This window comes from Saimiri boliviensis, chromosome 5, assembly GCF_048565385.1.
Source record: "Saimiri boliviensis isolate mSaiBol1 chromosome 5, mSaiBol1.pri, whole genome shotgun sequence".
NCBI classification, from domain to species: Eukaryota; Metazoa; Chordata; class Mammalia; order Primates; family Cebidae; genus Saimiri; species Saimiri boliviensis.
In genome coordinates this window covers 11,509,388-11,526,824 of record NC_133453.1, presented here as the reverse complement: position 1 = coordinate 11,526,824, position 17,437 = coordinate 11,509,388, and the positions used below count along the sequence as shown (strand labels likewise).

Sequence of the window (17,437 nt, the reverse complement as noted above, 5' to 3'; positions counted from 1 at the left end):
AGAGTCTCATTCTGTTGCTCAGGCTGGAGTACAGTGGCGCTATCTTGGCTCACTGCAACCTCTACCTCCTGGTTTCAGGCAATTGTCCTACCTCAGCCTCCAGAGTAGCTGGGACTACAGGCATTCACCACCATGCCTGGCTAAATATTTTTAGTAAGGATAGGGTTTCATCATGCTGGCCAGGCTGGCCTCAAATTCCTGACTTTAGGTGATCCTCCTACCTCAGTGTCCCAAAGTGCTGGGATTATAGGTGTGAGCCACCTTGCCTGGCCTTCATATTGTTTGTATTATTAAAAATAACATTGCTGGGTGGAGTGGCTCATACCTGAAATCCCAGCACTTTGGGAGGCTGAGACAGGAGAGTCCCTTGAAGCCAGGGGTTTGAGATCAACCTGGGCAATACAGCAAGGCCCCATCTCTAAAAAAGTTTTTAAAAATTGCTGGATGTGGTAGCATATGCCTTTAGCTACCCAAGAAGCTGAGGTGGGAGGATTGCTTAAGTCCAGGTGTTCAAGGCTGCAGCGAGCTATGATCACGCCACTACACTCTACGCTGGGCAACAGAGGGAGACCCTATCTCTAAAAAAAGTTAAAAAAAAAAAAAAAAAAAAAAGTTGAATGCCATCCAAGATCAACAAGTCTTTGAATTGGATTCAAGCAATTCATTACTAATTGGGAATCACTGAAAAGGCACAGATTCCAATCAGACACACATTGGCCTGTCGTATGCATACTCACACAAAAAAGATTAGAGGCCATTTATGTTTTCAGTATAAAATATGTTATAAATATTTTAAATTCAAACAATTAGATATAAATATATGGCTTTCACTTTCAAGCGAAACAGCTGAAAAACTTCATAGTGGTGGTTACCTCAGAGCATTGTTAAGAGAAGGAAATAAAATTAAATGAGATAATGTCAGGGAAAGCCCTAGTATATCACACATGCTTATTAAATATTAATTGACAGTAAGAGCTATTTTATTCTCAAACTGAAACACACTAGCAATCATATCATTTTATTTATAATAACTTCCCAGGCTTAGTATCTCCAGCTGTATAAGACTTGACTTCATAGATTGCTGTGTGGTTAGGTTTAACTAGAAACTACAAGAATAGGGACTGTATATTCAGGGAAACTTGAATTTATGCTCCCAGGTTAAAAAAAATTTTTTTGAGACGGAGTTTTACTCTTGTTACCCAGGCTGGAGTGCAATGGTGCGATCTCGGCTCACCGCAACCTCCGCCTCCTGGGTTCAGGCAATTCTCCTGCCTCAGCCTCCTGAGTAGCTGGGATTACAGGCACGTGCCACCATGCCCCAGCTAATTTTTTTGTATTTTTAGTAGAGATGGGTTTTACCATGTTGACCAGGATGGTCTCGATCTCTTGACCTTGTGATCCACCCGCCTCACCTCCCAAAGTGCTGGGATTGCAGGCTTGAGCCACCGCGCCCGGCCTAAAAATATTTTTTAAAGAAGTAAATGCAGCCGGGCACAGTGGCTCCTGCCTGTAATCCTAGCACTTTGGGAAGCCAAGGTGGGCAGATCTCCTGAGGCCAGGAGTTAGAGACAGGAGCCTGGACAACATGGAGAAACCCCATTTCAAAAGAAAATACAAGAAAATATTGTTATTCCTTTCTGTTAGCTATAAATCAGTAAGCTTTCTAGAAATAGTTTAGAAGATTTTTCAATAATATTTCAAATTAAAAACATCAGAACTCAGGCTGGGCATGGTGGCTCACGCCTGTAATCCCAGCACTTTGGGAGGCTAATATGGGTGGATCACTTGAGGTCAGGAGTTTGAGACCACCCTTCCCAACATGGTGAAACCTCGTCATTATTAAAAATACAAAAAATTAGCCAGGCATGGTGGTGACGCCTGTAGTCCCAGCTACTCGGGAGGCTGAGGCAGGAGAATCACATGAACCTGGATGGCAGAGGTTGCAGTAAGCCCAGATTGTGTCATTGTGCTCCAGCCTGGGTGACAGAGTAAGACTCTGTCTCAAAAAAAAAAAAAAAAAAAAAAAAAAAAAAAATCAGAACTCTGAAATGAGATTGTTACTGGCTTTTATAGTGTTTTGTTTAAAATTTTTTTTTTTTTTTTTTTTGAGATGGAGTTTCACTCTTGTTACCCAGGCTGGAGTGCAATGGCGCGATCTCGGCTCACCGCAACCTCCGCCTCCTGGGCTCAGGCAATTCTCCTGCCTCAGCCTCTTGAGTAGCTGGGATTACAGGCATGCGCCACCATGCCCAGCTAATTTTTTGTATTTTTTTTTAGTAGAGACGGGGTTTCACCATGTTGACCAGGATGGTCTCGATCTCTTGACCTCGTGATCCACCCGCCTCGGCCTCCCAAAGTGCTGGGATTACAGGCTTGAGCCACCGCGCCCGGCTAAAATTTTTATCTTTAAAAATATTCATAAATGTTAAATAAGCAGATATTTATAATGGTAGATAATGAATTATAATAGGTATAGTTTGGAGCTAAATAAAATTTTTAAAATGATCAATTTTTTTTAAAGCCAGTTAAATTTAGCAGTGGGGGGTTGTATACCAACTTTAGTGACACTAATGTTAATAAGTTCTGATAGTCCACTACCATTGGATCAGCCAAAATGATCAATTTTTAAAATACCCCAAATGTTTAAAATATTTAAATTGTTATATCACAGAAGAGACAAGAGGACAAACATTGTATAATTTTACTTATATTAGGTACCTAGAATAGTCAAATTCATAGAGACACAAGGTAGAATGATAATGGCCAGCAGGGAGGAAGATGGGAATGGGGAGTTTGTGCTTATTGAATACAGTTTCCATTTGGGAAGATGATAAAAAGTTCTGGAGGTTGATGGTGGTGATAGTTTTGCAACAATACGAACGTGCTTAATGGAACTCAAATGCTTAAAATGGCAAAATGTTTTTTTTGAAAGGAAGTCTTGCTCTGTCTCCCAGGTTGGAGTGCAATGGCATGATCTTGGCTCACTGCAACCTCCGCCTACCAAGTTCAAGTGATTCTCCTGCCTCAGCCTCCCAGGTAGCTGGGATTACAGGCACATGCCACCACACCCAGCTAATTTTGTTAGTTTTAGGAGAGAAGGGGTTTTGCCACGTTGGCCAGACTGGTTTCAAACATCTAACCTCAAGCAATCCACCCACCTTGGTTTCCCATAGTGCTGAGATTACAGGCATAAGCCAGCATGCCCAGCCTAAAATGGCAAATTTTATGTATATTTTATCGCAATTAAAAAATAGTAGCTAGTAACATCCAATATCGAATGTTGCAACGATATAAAACATTACTTTCAGCAGGGAATTGTCATTTGGTAATTATTCCGTTTTACAACAGGTCACACCTGAACATACCCACTATCAAGGTGATGCCCATGCTGAGGGAGCTGACCCACGCGGTCAGGCCGCGGCTCTGGTGGAATTCTTCCAGCCATTCCACGTTGAGGACACCCAGGGCCATCTGGGAGCCCATGATGAGGATGTGCACAAAGAAAGACGAGAGCACCATCATCCAAGCCCATCCGCCATCAATGTTTGGCTGGGGCTTAAGTGTCTTTTTATCTTTGGGGCCATCTTCAAAATCATACCCAATATCTTCATGACTGGTATACATTTTCCAAGATTTTTCTGAAATACATATAACAAATAATTTCATGGAACATCAGCATGAAAAATATCTTCATCTTCTTTGTAGAGCTCTACATTGCGGTCAAAGTGGCTCCAGTACCACATCTGATCTTCAGATTAATGTTTGTCACCCTACGGATTTGGGAACACTCCTTACTGCTTCCCAGGGTCAAGTGCTTTTATTAAACCTGTTTCATCTCACAGCCATCACATAGGTAGGTATCACAATCTTGGGAATGGACTCCGAGAAGTATGGGGATTTTCTAAAGAAATTAGGATTTGACCCGTTAGTCCCGATTCCAAAGCTCATACCCTGGCTCCCTTGCAGAGATGGATATTGACAGGTGACAAGAAAGATGTCAGAGAAGGAAGATCTGGCCCCAGGCAGCCTTTCAGGCTAGCTTCCCCTTGGTGGGGTCCCTAGCAGAGGAGCTGGTGCTCAGTTTTTGCAGGTGCAAGTGTTAATTTGTTCAGTGCAGCCAGAGTGGATTAGCCTGAGGGGGTCTGACTCACACTAGCCCAACTCAGGAGAGACTGATAAGGCCAACTGATTACAATGAAAGATATAGCTTTCTAATAATGGTACTTATGTCTCATTATGCAAGACACATACTTTATCCCACTTCACCTATCCCCATTCTTCGTATTTACATGGAGAACTTAATTCGTTACTGGAAAATTACTTCAAGAATAGGGTATCAGACTAAAGGAGTTTGGACAGATACTATGGTGACATACAGGTCACCAGGTGAGGTTACCAGGTAGGCAGGGGCTAGATCATGCGGGGCCCTTGTGAGCCAGATCATGTGGGGCCCTTGTGAGCCAGATAAGGAGCTTGTAGTTTATTTTGTACATAGTGAACAGCCATTGGCTGAATTGACATCAGGAGGAGACATAATGACATGGTACTTTGCATAGATCCATCTCTCAAGATGTTTGAATGAGAGGAGGGAGACTAGATGGAGCCAGAGGATGCTAGATAAGAAAGTGGTTTTTTTTTTTGAGACCGAATCTCCATCTGTCACCCAGGCTGGAGTACAGTGGTGTGATCATAGCTCACTGCAGCCTTGAACTCCTGGGCTGAAAAGATCTCCCACTTCAGCCTCCTGAATACTGGGACTATAGGTACATGCCATCATGCTTGGCTAATTTTCATATATATATATATATATATATATATATATATATATATATATATATATTTGTAGAGACAGGGTCTCACTATGTTGCCCAGGCTGGTCTTGAACTCCTGGCTTCAAGTGATCCTCCTGCCTCAGCCTTCCAAAATGCTGCTATTATAGGTGTGAGCCACTGTGCCTGACCTGTTTCATTTTTGATTTTTTTTTTGTGGGGAGGATGAGAATTAAGTGTGTCTATAGAGACTAGGGATAAGGAGCAGGAGTTGAGAGTAAAAAGAGAGAGAGATATGATGATGATGATGACTAATCCTGGAGATGGTGAAACAGATTGGTCTTGATTATGGAGAGAGACCCACTCTCTGAGTCTGGAGGAAGGAGGGGGTGGCTGGACCTATGATGGTAAGCAGTGGGAATGGTAAGTCACATCTGATGGTTTAATTTCTTTCTTTCTTTCTTTCTTTTTGAGACAGAGTCTCACTCTGTTGCCCAGGCTGGAGTGCAGTGGTGCTCACTGCATCTCAGCTCACTGCAATCTCTGCCTCCTGGGTTCAAATGATTCTCCTGCCTCAGCCTCCCAAGTAGCTGGGACTACAGGCACTTGTCACCATGCCTAACTAATTTTTGTGTTTTTAGTAGAGATGGGGTTTCACCATATTGGTCAGGCTGGTCTTGAACTCCTGACCTCATGATCCACCTGCCTTGGCCACCCAAAGTGCTAGGATTACAGGCATGAGCCATGGTGCTCAGCCCTGATGGTTTAATTTCTTTGCTGAAGCAGGAATTTAGGTCACTGGCTGAGAATGAGGGCGGAGGTTGTGTAGGAGCCTTAATGCTCAGGATAATGGAAGAGACTGTTGCCTACGACAAGTGGAAATGATTGCTGGGCAGTTCCAAAGGTCAAGTTGAGCCCTGCAGGGCTCCACTGTCTAGCTATGGGCCATGGAGTACCCAGGACAGAGCCAGGGAGCACTCGGCCCTGGAGCTTACAGTAAGCTGGGGAACTCAAAAACAATAAACAACTAAAATTCGGTCTGCTTTCTAAATCATCACTACATGCCAGCAATTCTAGACAATTACACTGAAAAAATGTTCAGCTGATCTAAGTTATAGCAATTATGTTGAGTTTTAATTATGTATATGTATGCTTCAAATTAGCCTGTTTTAATGTCTCATCTTTTTGTAAACATTGTATTCTACATGGAATTTATTTCAAGAACGGCTGGTTTTACAGTTGACCCTGGCACATGTGGCCCCAGCTACACACATTCGTTTGGAGAGGAAGCACCTAAGAGTTTAGAACAGTTGGAGCTCAGCTTGGCAAAATCCATCCCCACACCCCCTGCAGCGCTGTGTGTTGCCGTTTTTCTCAGACACTCTAGGTGAACTTCGCCAGTACAATTATCATCCAGACAAAGAACCAGGACTTGAGTCACTTCACTTCTGTCACTCTGTATACTCACTTGGAGATTCTAGTTTACAATTTAAAATAGTGAAACAGTGAAGTCTTCGAGGTGCAAAACTTTGGTTTGGAAAGTGACATTTTAAATTAATACTTGAAATGTTTTATTCAATTTGAACAATATCTTTTTCTTTCTTTCTTTCTTTTTTTTTTTTTTTTTTTTTTTTGAGACCGAGTGTTGGCTCTATTACCCAGGCTGAAAGGCAGTGGCTGTGATCTTAACTTGCTTCAACCTCTGCCTCCCAGGTAGGAGTAATTCTCATGCTTCAGCCTCCTGAGTAACTGGGACTACAGGCATGCGCCATCACATCTGGTTAATTTATATATTTTTGGTGGAGACTGGGTTGCGCCATGATGGCCAGGCTGGTCTCAAACTCCTGACCTCAAGTGATCCGCCTGCCTTGGCCTCCCACAGTGCTGGGATTGCAGGTATGAACCACTGCATCCAACCCAGTATCTTCAAAATTAAAATCTAGTCTTCTTCAATTATTTTAACAGGGAAGAATAAGAACATAATGAGTATTACTGACCACTGCATGATTATTACTGAAAATTATTTTGTTGCCATGGTGGGGGGTGACGTAAAAAAACAATTCATTCTGGGTGTCAAAGGCACTAAGAAGTCTGGAATTGTGCGGCTTTTCTCAGGAGTGTTCTGACATGGACGAGTAGGAGAGAGGAACAGATTGTGGTGAATTGCACACTGCCTGTAGCCTGTTCCTATCCACACCTGAGCTAAGAATTTTTTTGTTGGTTTTTACCTTTTTTTTTTTTTTTTTTGAGACAGAGTCTTGCTCTGTCACCCAGGTTAGAGTGCAGTGGCATAATCATAGCTCACTGCAGCTTTGAGCTAAAGGGCTCAAGTGATCCTTCTTCCTCAGCCTCCCAAGTAGCAGGTACTACAGGCACGTGCCACCACATCTGGCTAATTTAAAAATTTTTTGTAGAGATTACTTTACCTTTTTAAAGGCTATGTTTCCCCAAAACCCTAAAATACTCTGACCCTTTAGAAGAAAAGTTTGCTGACCCCCGGACTAGAGCATTGGGTTCTGGCTGAGGGTTTGCTGGATGGGTTTCTTGGGGGAAGAAGTGCAGAGGAAGGAGTGCAAGGGAACCATGGGTACCAGTGGAGGAGCAATTTAGTGGATCTGCCTGGGGTTCATCTTCTTTCTGTCAAACCTTGTTCTCGTTATAATTTTTATCTTTTAAATTATTCCATCTCCTCAACAGCTTTCCCATCCTGAGCCACTACACCACCTATGGGCAGTGCTGCTCCTGGTCTGGGTCCTTCCTCATCCACATGTCTCACTACCTCCCATTATCCAGATTGCTGGGAGTGATAAAGTGTTAGTCTCGGAAGCCAATTTCCAGGCCGGGCGCGGTGGCTCAAGCCTGTAATCTCAGCACTTTGGGAGGCCGAGGCGGGTGGATCACGAGGTCAAGAAATCGAGACCATCCTGGTCAACATGGTGAAACCCTATCTCTACTAAAAATACAAAAAATCAGCTGGGCATGGTGGTGCGTGCCTGTAATCCCAGCTACTCAGGAGGCTGAGGCAGGAGAATTGCCTGAACCCAGGAGGCGGAGGTTGCGGTGAGCCGAGATCGCGCCATTGCACTCCAGCCTGGGTAACAAGAGCGAAACTCCGTCTCAACAAAAAAAAAAAAAAAAAAAAAAAAAAAAAAAAGTCCTAGCACTTTGGGAGACCGAGGCGGGTGGGTCACCTGAGGTCAGGGGTTTGAGACCAGCCTGGCCAGCACAGCAAAACCCCATCCCTACTAAAAGTACAAGAATTAGTCGGGCATGGTGGTGGGTGCCTAAAGTCCCAACTACTTGAGAGGCTGAGGCAGGAGAATCGCTTGAAGCCCAGTGGGGATGCAGAGGTTGCAATAGTAAGGCGAGATTACATCACTACACTCCAGCCTGGGTGAAAGAGAAAAACTCTTTTTCAGGAAAAAAAAAAAAAAAAAAAAGCCAATTTCTCCATCCATTTGAGTTATCAGGATGGAGTCCCTTCAGCACCTTCTCTCAGCTATTGCGTGTGATTTTCTCTCCTTCCCCTCCTCTCTCCTAGCCTCCTCACCCTCTTCTGCTCATCCTTCAAGATCCAGCTAATTTATAATAGTGAGACCCTGAAAACACCTTTACTATCCAACATCAGAATACTTGTTAAATCAATTGATTGTAGCACAGCTAGTCAACATAAGTCTGCCCTCCAAAATAAAGTTCACACTTTAGTATGACCCTCTGTGTTTTCAAAGAGCCCTAGACAACTTTATTTTTGACATATGTAATAATCTCTTTGTTGTTTCTATCAAGACATGCAACCACAGGAAAAAAGATGGGAGCAAAACAAAGAAAAATGCTGATGGATGTTATTCTTTGGATGATGGTCTTACCAGGAATTTCCCTCTTCTTTCTACTTATCTTAGTGGTGAGAAATTTCCTCAATATGTCAGGTGCAGTGGCTCAATCCTGTAATCCCAGCCATCTGGGAGGCCAAGGCAGGAGGATTACTTGAGCTCAGAAGTTCAAGACCAGCCTGGGCAACGGTGAGACCTTGTCACCACAAATAAAAAACAATTATCCAGGCACATATCCCAGCTATCTGGGAGGCGGAGGCGGGAGAATTGTTTGGGCCTGGGAGGTTGACGCTGCAGTGAGCCGTGATCATGCCACTGCACTCCAGCCTTGGAGACAAAGTGAGACCCTGTCTAAAAAAAAAAAAAAAAAAAAAAAAAGGTCCTCAATAGATACATATTACCTGTATTATAAGAAAATAAAAGTCGATATTTTAAATGTTGTCTGAATCAACCTCTTATCTTCAGTTTAAGAGGCTGACTTGTAAAAGAGAAAACAAAACAAGATGACCTCTAGTGGGAAGGCTTCCAGTGTCTCTTGGGTTTCAGGCTCATGTGTGTGTCTGTGGATGTGTGTATCTGTCACCCTCCCAGTGTCTGAGCCTGCTTGGGGCTAGAAAGGAATGGGGCAGTGCTTGCTCTCCAAAGCTCACAGCACAGGGCAGAGCTGTGCTGTCAAAGGGCCAGTGCATGAGCCCAGAGAGGGTTCAGGAGGGATGGTTGATGGTTGTCTTCCCTCTGGCTCTGTTGTGTGCAGAATCCTGAGGAGCCAGAGAGAGGAGAACCAGGCAGCTGGACACAAGGTGTGCATGGCCCATCAAAATGTCATTTTGCTATCTATGGGACAATGCTCAGCTATGTTTAATATGATAAAACAATAACACTTAGCATTTTCCTGAAGTTCATTTACAACCAAGGAAGGCTCTGAAGTAATAAAAAATGAAAAGTTATAGTATTTCAACCCATGGGTTGAAATATTAAGCACTTTTCTATAGCAATGCAAGGAACTTTATATTCTTACTGAATTATTTCTGGGTTAAGAGATGTAGGTTGTCATCAAACTGCTCTTGATATTTCTAGTTTGTTCATAAATAAGTGACATGGAATGGCCTTCAATGGACAAGTTTTATTCGAGAGGCAAAAGGGTACAGGGAGAATATAGTATCAAATGCAGAGCACTGGTGGCAGGCAGGAGTGGGGCAAAAAGTTCTTTTTGTTGTTTTTTTTGAGACATAGTCTCACTCTGTTGCCCAGGCTGGAGTGCGGTGGCATGATCTTGGCTCATTGCAACCTCCACCTCCTAGGTTTAAGTGATTCTCCTGCCTCAGCCTCCCAAGTAGCTGGGACTACAGGTGTGCACCACCATGCCCAGATAATTTTTGTATTTTTGTAGAGATGGGGTTTCACCATGTGGTCAGTCTGGTCTCGAACTCCTAACCTCAAGTGATCCACCTGCCTTGGCCTCTCAAAGTGTTGGGATTACAGGTGTGAGCCAGTGTGCCTGGCCCAAAAAGTTATTTTGGATCCTCAGGAGGCCCCTGTTGATCTGCTGAGTAGTAGAGTCATTTGCATTTCACACTTAAATCTCTCCAAAAGTAATTACGGTTTTGATTATTCATGGTTGACTTCTAGTCCAACTAGTTAAGGAAAACAAAAGACAACAGAAAAACAAATGTTTATCCCTCCAACTCCAAGGTTGCTTTTAGCATTCATATAACTATACACATGTATAATTATATATGCATTTATATAAGATGTAAAAGTGATCATTTTAGTATTATGATCCCACTCTACACCTGGAGAGACGGAGAACGCAGAGGGCGTATCTGTATTCCCAGGCTCCAAGTCTTTGTCCACCAGAGGGCCTTCGGACTCCCTTACCTTTTCTACATCCTGACATACATGTAAAATGACCATATGCATGTGGTGCACTGAGGCAGTGAACGTGGGGCTTCTGCTAAGGATTAATATGTAGAATGTGGCCTAGTACAGTGGCTCATGCCTGCCATCTCAGCAATTTGGGAGGCTGAGGTGGGTGGATCACTTGAGGTCAGGAGTCCAACACCTGCCTGGCCAACATGGTGAAACCCCTTCTCTACTAAAAATACAAAAATTAGCTGATGTGTGGTGCACACCTATAGTCCAGGCTACTCGGGAGGCTGAGGCAGGAGAATCGCTTGAACCTGGGAGATGAAGTGTGCAGTGAGCTGAGATCATGCCACTGCACTCCACCCTGGGCTACAGAAGGAGACTCCGCCTCAAGAAAAAAAAAAAAAAAAAAAAAAAAAGCAAAAGGTAACCCAGTCTAAGCAAGCTTGCTATTGGAAGCTTGGCAAAAAGACATTAGGGCCTCCTTCTGAAGAAGGTGAAGCAAGAAAATGGGAAGATTATGGTAAGAACAGTCAACCCTCCATTCTCCCCAAATGAATTCATAGATGATGAAAAAATAATGTAAATGGGGGTAACATATGTAGGCTATAAAACTGGGTCAGCTACATATTTATGTGATAATAGGCAGAAATGAAAATAACAGATCCTTCTAGGGTATATCAGATATTAGAACAAAATTAAATTTTCTACAGCTGTGTAGAAAATTTTAAAGTGTGGTTTTTTTGTTTGTTTGCTTGTTTGTTTTACAGAGTATCCCTTTGTCGCCCAGGCTGGAGTGCAGTCGCGAGATCTCGGCTCACTGCACCCTCTGCCTCCCGGGTTCAAGCGATTCTCCTGCCTCGGCCTCCCGTGTAGCTGGGACTACAGGTGTGTGCCACCGCACCCGGCTAATTTTTGTATTTTTAGTAGAGACAGGGTTTCGCCATGTTGGCCAGGCTGGTCTCGAAATCCTGACCTTAGATGATCCCCCAGCCTCGGCCTCCCAAAGTGCTGGGATTACAGGCGTCGGCCACGGCACACGGCCAAGTCATTCATTTTTAATTTGGCTATTGCCATTACATTGCATGTGGTGAGCTCATTACCCATAAGAAGGAAAGCGGGAAGCACCAAGCTAAAATTAAAATTACAGTCTCTCCCAGAGGTGGGCAGAGCGTGGTGGTAGCGGCTCTGCAACCCATGCAGGTGAGTGCGGGTTCACCTGAAGTGGGCTCTGCAGGCTCATCGGCGCTCGCCACCTGGTAGTGCTCAGGGTATTTGGGGCCCTTAGAGGGCGCGCTTGCCGCCAGCAGGCTGAAGAGGCTGCGGCGGAGAAGGCTGGGGAGCTGGCTAAACCGGTGCAGAGGCAGCCCAGGAGAAAAACAGAACACAGCGGGGTTCACGCCGAATGAGGAGGATTCAACATAGACATGCTTTGCTCTGGGTCAGGGACTGCTTGGTGGCTTCTCCAACGCGATCCCGTCCAACTGGCATTAATGTCCCCATTTTACAGATGAAGAAACTGAACCATCGAACGGGAGCAATGAAGCTTGGAGAGGTTAAACTAGCAGGCGGTGAAACCCAAATCGGAACCCAGGCCCGCGGGACCCCAAGCCTGTTTTACCTCCTCCCACCCCCAACACTCCCCCTCTCCCCTCTTCTCTCTCTCTCTTTCTCTCTCTCTCTCACACACGCGCGCACACACACACGCACGTACACGCAAACAAAGAAGCCAGACAAGGCAAGAGAATCTCTCTAATCCCCAGTAACGGCCCTCAGCTGTTAATGAGCCCGAATCAACTTTTCCGCAGGAAGAAAACGGATTAATTGGAAAGCAGAGTTGAGCTCGTAAAACGTCATCATGTCCTTGGCGGTGTTTAGCCCCGAAATGGCCGTCCCCGGTCCCTCGCCCGGTTTCAGCCTCTCTAGAGAAGCCGCGATCCGACGCGCTAAGGGGGCCCAGTCTTTGCGCGCCCTGGGCGCCGGATCTTGCCAGCGGGGTCCGGCCTCCGCGCCCTACCCTCGGAGCGCCCGCCCCCTCCCGCGCTTGCTGCTCCCCCTCCCTGGGCACCCCAAGTCCCCATCCCCGCCTCGGGAACCCCGCATCCCTCCGCGCGTTCGGAAGCCGGCGGCCCAGCGGGGAAGCCGGGCTGGCTGCAGCACCACAGCCCGCGCGGAGACGCATCCGCACCCTAGATGTCCCCAGGCGCAGCCCCTGGCCGCTGGCTCTGCGCCTCATCACTATCCAGTTCGAGTCCCAAATGGGCCTGGAGCACAGCGGGGCAGCGAAGCTGGGCGCGAGCAGAGCGCGCCTCTCCAGCCGGATGGGGGTGCCCTGGAAGACGCGCGCGGGGCCCTGGCGGCCAGGAGCAGCTAGCGCACGTCCGCACGCTCCGCCTGGCGGGCGGCCCTGAACCGCAGGTTACCCTGCCCGCTCGCCCGCAGCTCCCGAGACCCCGCGGCGGCCTTGGCACTACCACCCGCCCCGGCGCAGCCTCGCCCTGCACCGCTCGGGCAGCCTTTCCCGAGCCTGCCCTGGGCTGGGGCCGTCTCTTCCCGAGGGTCCCTGGGGTGCAGCGGCCAACCGAAGCCCCAGCTCCGAAGCTCCCCGCGCCGCTCCATCCCCCGGGCCCGAGGCGCGCCCGGCCTCAGATACTCACCGCCCGAGGGCCGCTGGGCTGCGGCCTCACTCCGCTCCACGCCCGGATCCTCGAACTTGCTGCTCTACTCGAAACCCCCTGAGCTGCTGGGTGTAGAGATTTGTTGCAATGTCGCCTATCATCCTGGAGATGCGGGTGCCTGCGGCTCAGCTCTCCGCCCGGCTCCGTGCGCTGTGTGCGGGGCTCCTGGGCTTCTCCGCTGCTTGTCGCCAGGCCAGGTGAGCGTTTGGTGGAGCTGAAAGCTCGACGCCTCCGTCCAGGTGGCTTTAAAAAGGGTGCTTTTGGAGGTGCCCAAACCTAACCTGGGCTTCCTTCCAATCGGAGCAATTTCAAATCTTCATGCTCGTTCATTCCTATACCGGCTAATTCTGGTTTGGCAGGAAAAAAAAATGCAGTCACCTCACATGCACACTCTTGTGGCCGGTTGAAGTTTATAGCTTTGGCTGAGGTTCCGCTAAGGCTCTGCACATTTATCACTGCAGAAAAGGTACTGAAACAAAATTCAGGATGTGGGTGAAAGTAGCAGTAGTCTTCATGGCTCTGAGATGGGAAAAAAGGGATGAAACAGACCCTCACTGCAATATTTTTGGCCAAAGAGGACTCAAAGTTTCTTGTTCTCTGTCTCTCCCCCCTCCCCCACCACCTCTCTCTCTCTCTCTCTCTCTCTCTCTCTCTCTCTCTGTCGCGCGCGCGCGCGCGCGCGACATGGGCTTCACTATGTTGCTAGGCAGGTCTCAACACTTAGGCTCAAGCAGTCCTCTGGCCTTGGCCTTTCAAAGTGCTGGAATCACAAGCTCAGCCCCGTGCCCGGCCAGTCCCTCACTCTTGGTCCGGTTCTGGGCCCCAACTCTCGCTGTTCTTTCTGCTCATCCCTTACCTACCTTGGTGGGCACCAGGCACAACTTCCATCTCGATGCCTCCCTACCTTATTCCCAGCAGGGCACACAACTCAGTGTTTGCCTTGGACAATTTTCTGTATTATTGAAGTGAATGCGTGAGTCGATCAAGCCTGTGCTGTTTCACCCCACCTGAAGGTTTTGCACTAGCTCCCTACTGCAGTTGTAATACATTACCACAGTAATAGCAGAGAAAAACCACACAAATTCACTATTTTACAGTTATGGAGGTTGGAAGTTTGAAATGGGTCATACTGGGCTAAGAACGGTGTTGGCACTTTGAAGGCTGTGTTCCTTCTCATGGCTCTAGGGGAGAGCCGCCAGCTTCTGCAGGCCGCCCACATTCCTTGGCTGGTGGCTCCTCCTCCATCTTCACAGCTAGCACTGCTGCATCATTCTGTCTTCTTTCCAAGCTCACATCGCCTTGTCTCCTCTTTTCTGCCCCATCCCTTTCCACTTTTAAGGACCCTGGGGATTACATTGAGTTTAAAAATATAATCCAGAGAATCTGTCTATTTTAAGGTCAGCTGATTAACAACCTTCATTCCATCTGCAACCTTAATTCCCCTTTTGCCATGTAAGGTAACAAATTCACCGGTTCCAGGGATTAGGACGTGGACATCTTTGGGAGACCATTATTCTGCCTACCACAGATATCTTTCTTTCTTCCTTTCTTTTTTCTGAAAAAAAAAAAAAAAAATTCACATGTGTTTTACTTTTACTTTTTTTTTTTTTTTTTTTTTTTTTGAGACAGGGTCTCTCTGGGTCACCCAGGCTGGAGTGCAGTAGCATGATTACAGTTCATTGCAGCCTCAACCTCCTGGGCTCAGGTGATTCTCCCACCTCATCCTCCTGAGTAACTGGGACTACAGATTATGCCACCATGCTTGGCTAATTTTTTTGACTTTTTATAGAGACAGTCTCATTGTATCGCCCAGGCTGGTCTCGACCTTTTGGACATAAGTGATCTGGCTGCCTTAGCCTTCCAAAGTGCTGTGATTACAGGCGGGAGCCACTGCATCCGGTCTATATTGCTATTTCTTATATCAACTCTTTTTTTTTTTTTTTGAGACGGAATCTCACTTTGTCAGCCATGCTGGAATGCAGTGATGATCTTGGCTCACTGCAACCTCTGCCTCCCAGGTTCAAGTGATTCTCCTGCCTCAGTTTGCTGAGTAGCTGGGGTTACAGGAGCGTGCCATCCATCATGCCTAGCTACTCTTCTATCAACTCTTGATTTAAAAATAATTGAGGCCGGGCACAGTGGCTCACGCCTATAGTCCCAGCACTATGGGAGGCCAAGGCGGCGGATCACCTGGGATCAGGAATTCAAGACAGCCTGGCCAACATGATGAAAACCCGTCTCTACTAAAAATACAAAAATTAGCTGGGTGTGGTGGCGCATGCCTGTAATTCCAGCTGCTTGGGAGGCTGAGGCATGATATTGCTTGAACCTAGGATGTAAGAATTGCTTGAACCTGGGAGGTGGAGGTTGCAGTGAGCTGAGATTATGCCACTGCACTCCAGCTGAGCAACAGAGTGAGAAAAAAAATTGAGAAAATTGTGGCCAAGTGAGGTCATTTTGATGAGGTGCTAGGCTTAAGTGGTTTACATATCTTACTTTTGCTGATAAGAACATGGACAACTGATGGTTAGTGTTCCCTTGGTCTGAGCTGCTTATATCCACTCATTTCAAGCAGGCTTTTGACAGCAAGATTGGGGTTCCTGACAAGCACTTCAATTCCATATGATCCACTTCGTTTGAAAAGAAGTCTGTAAGATTTTTAAGTCTGTTTTTTTTTCTCTGAAAACTTGCTCACTTACAGAAGTATAGTTGATCTCGTATGAATGATGCATATTTAGTGTACAATTTGATGAGTTTCAGCATGTCTGTGGAACAAGCACCTCAATCAAATGACTCCAAAATTTTCCTTGTGCTGCTTTGTAATCCTCATCCCACCTCCACATGCCCAGGCAGTAGGCAGTCTTTAATTGGCTCTTTGAGAAGCTTCTCCTCTGGACCATGAAAGCCTTTTCTGATTATTATTTCCGTTATTTTGTCTTCATAAGTATCATTGCTCTTACCAGTCTGTTAGTCTCTCAGTGACACAGGTGGGCTGAAAACAGGACCAAAGCGAAGAGGACTAACTGTGACCCACAAGTTGGTATGTCTGGGTTAAATAAATAGAAATCCACTATCAGGCAGGGCATGGTGGCTCACACATGTAATCTCAGCACTTTGGGAGGCAAGGTGGGCTGATTGCTTGGGGTCAGGAGTTCGAGACCAGCCTGGCCAACATGGTGAAACCCTGTCTCTACTAAAAATACAAAAATTAGCTGGACATGGTGACGGGTGCCTGTAATCCCAGCTACTTGGGAGGCTGAGGCAGGATAATCGCTTGAATCCAGGAGATGGAGGTTGTAGTGAGCTGAGATCGTGCCACTGCACTCCAGCCTGGGTGACAGAGTGACACGCTGTCAGAAAAAAAAAAAAATCCACTATCAGTTAAAATGTAAAATATAAGCACTAAACTCTTTTCATGTATCTAAAGTAGAGAAACCTGACGTTGTCTCTTGATTTTTAGGCAAATTATACATTTTCTCTCAATAGCAATCTTAACCTTTAATTGAATTGCGTTAGGTAACAACCTTGCCTCTTAAGAAGGTAAACTGACTCACATGCTGCCTCTAGAAACCTTCTCTTAGTTCTAATCATGTACTCCATTGATTTTATAACCCCACAGTAGCATTGGGGTGAAACTAAGAATCTGGACAATGTGCGCCTTAATTTTGGTGGCTTAATGGAGTAGAGTAGGCACAGAGTGGGCTAGAATTAGCATTCGAGGAAGTTGCTAGCACAGAACACTGAAAGGGTTAGAGAAATGCCTTAAGGTGCCTCATCGTTGTAGCCAGCCCAGATGTAAAGATGACCTGCAAACCGCATGGTCACCAAGAGCATCCTCTGTCAGTGCAGCCCTCTTCCTCACTCCTCTGAGTTTAATGTGGGGAGATCAAAGGCTAGAATCCGGAACACATGTGCCTGAAGTCCAAGTGTGCTCAGAAACCACAGGGCAAGCCACACACTGCACAGCCAGGCGAAGCTATATGAAGGAGGAGGGAAATCCTTTCTCTTATATAGGACCAGAAACCCAGGTCTCTGCCCAAAGCCTTGCCAGCTGTTGGCTTATAAGGTCAGTCTGTGCTCATTCAGGATTCTTCCTGTGACTGGATTTATCTTTCCTTAAAGATAAATGCAGATGCTTTCACCAAGTGGGGACCCTGGTTACATCAGGTCTCGGCAGGCATCTTTGGTCTTTACCTGCTGCCAAGCCAGCCTCCTGGGATTTCGGATTTCAGCATGGCTGGTGGGGACCGAAGGAGGTTGCAGGGCGGATGGCAGCCTTCAGCAGCCTGGAGTC

General features: G+C 46.3%; 1 protein-coding gene across 3 annotated transcripts in view; it reads right to left on the bottom strand.

Annotated features, from left to right (window-relative positions):
* SLC16A14 (solute carrier family 16 member 14) overlaps window positions 1–13,775 on the bottom strand; it is a 37,182-nt gene extending 23,407 nt beyond the window's left edge. Inside the window, exons 1-2 of one of the 3 annotated variants that reach the window (XM_003925445.3) lie at window positions 13,123–13,775; window positions 3,366–3,638 (exon numbers count right to left, since the gene is read on the bottom strand). In XM_003925445.3, coding sequence (XP_003925494.3) covers window positions 3,366–3,624 — 259 coding nt within the window. In that variant the 5' untranslated portion in view covers window positions 3,625–3,638; window positions 13,123–13,775. Of the gene's footprint in view, window positions 1–3,365; window positions 3,639–8,635; window positions 8,944–13,122 lie in introns of those variants that run through there. The other 2 variants (XM_074398912.1, XM_010336183.3) reach the window with 2 other exon arrangements.
* Between the last annotated feature and the right edge of the window lie 3,662 nt (window positions 13,776–17,437).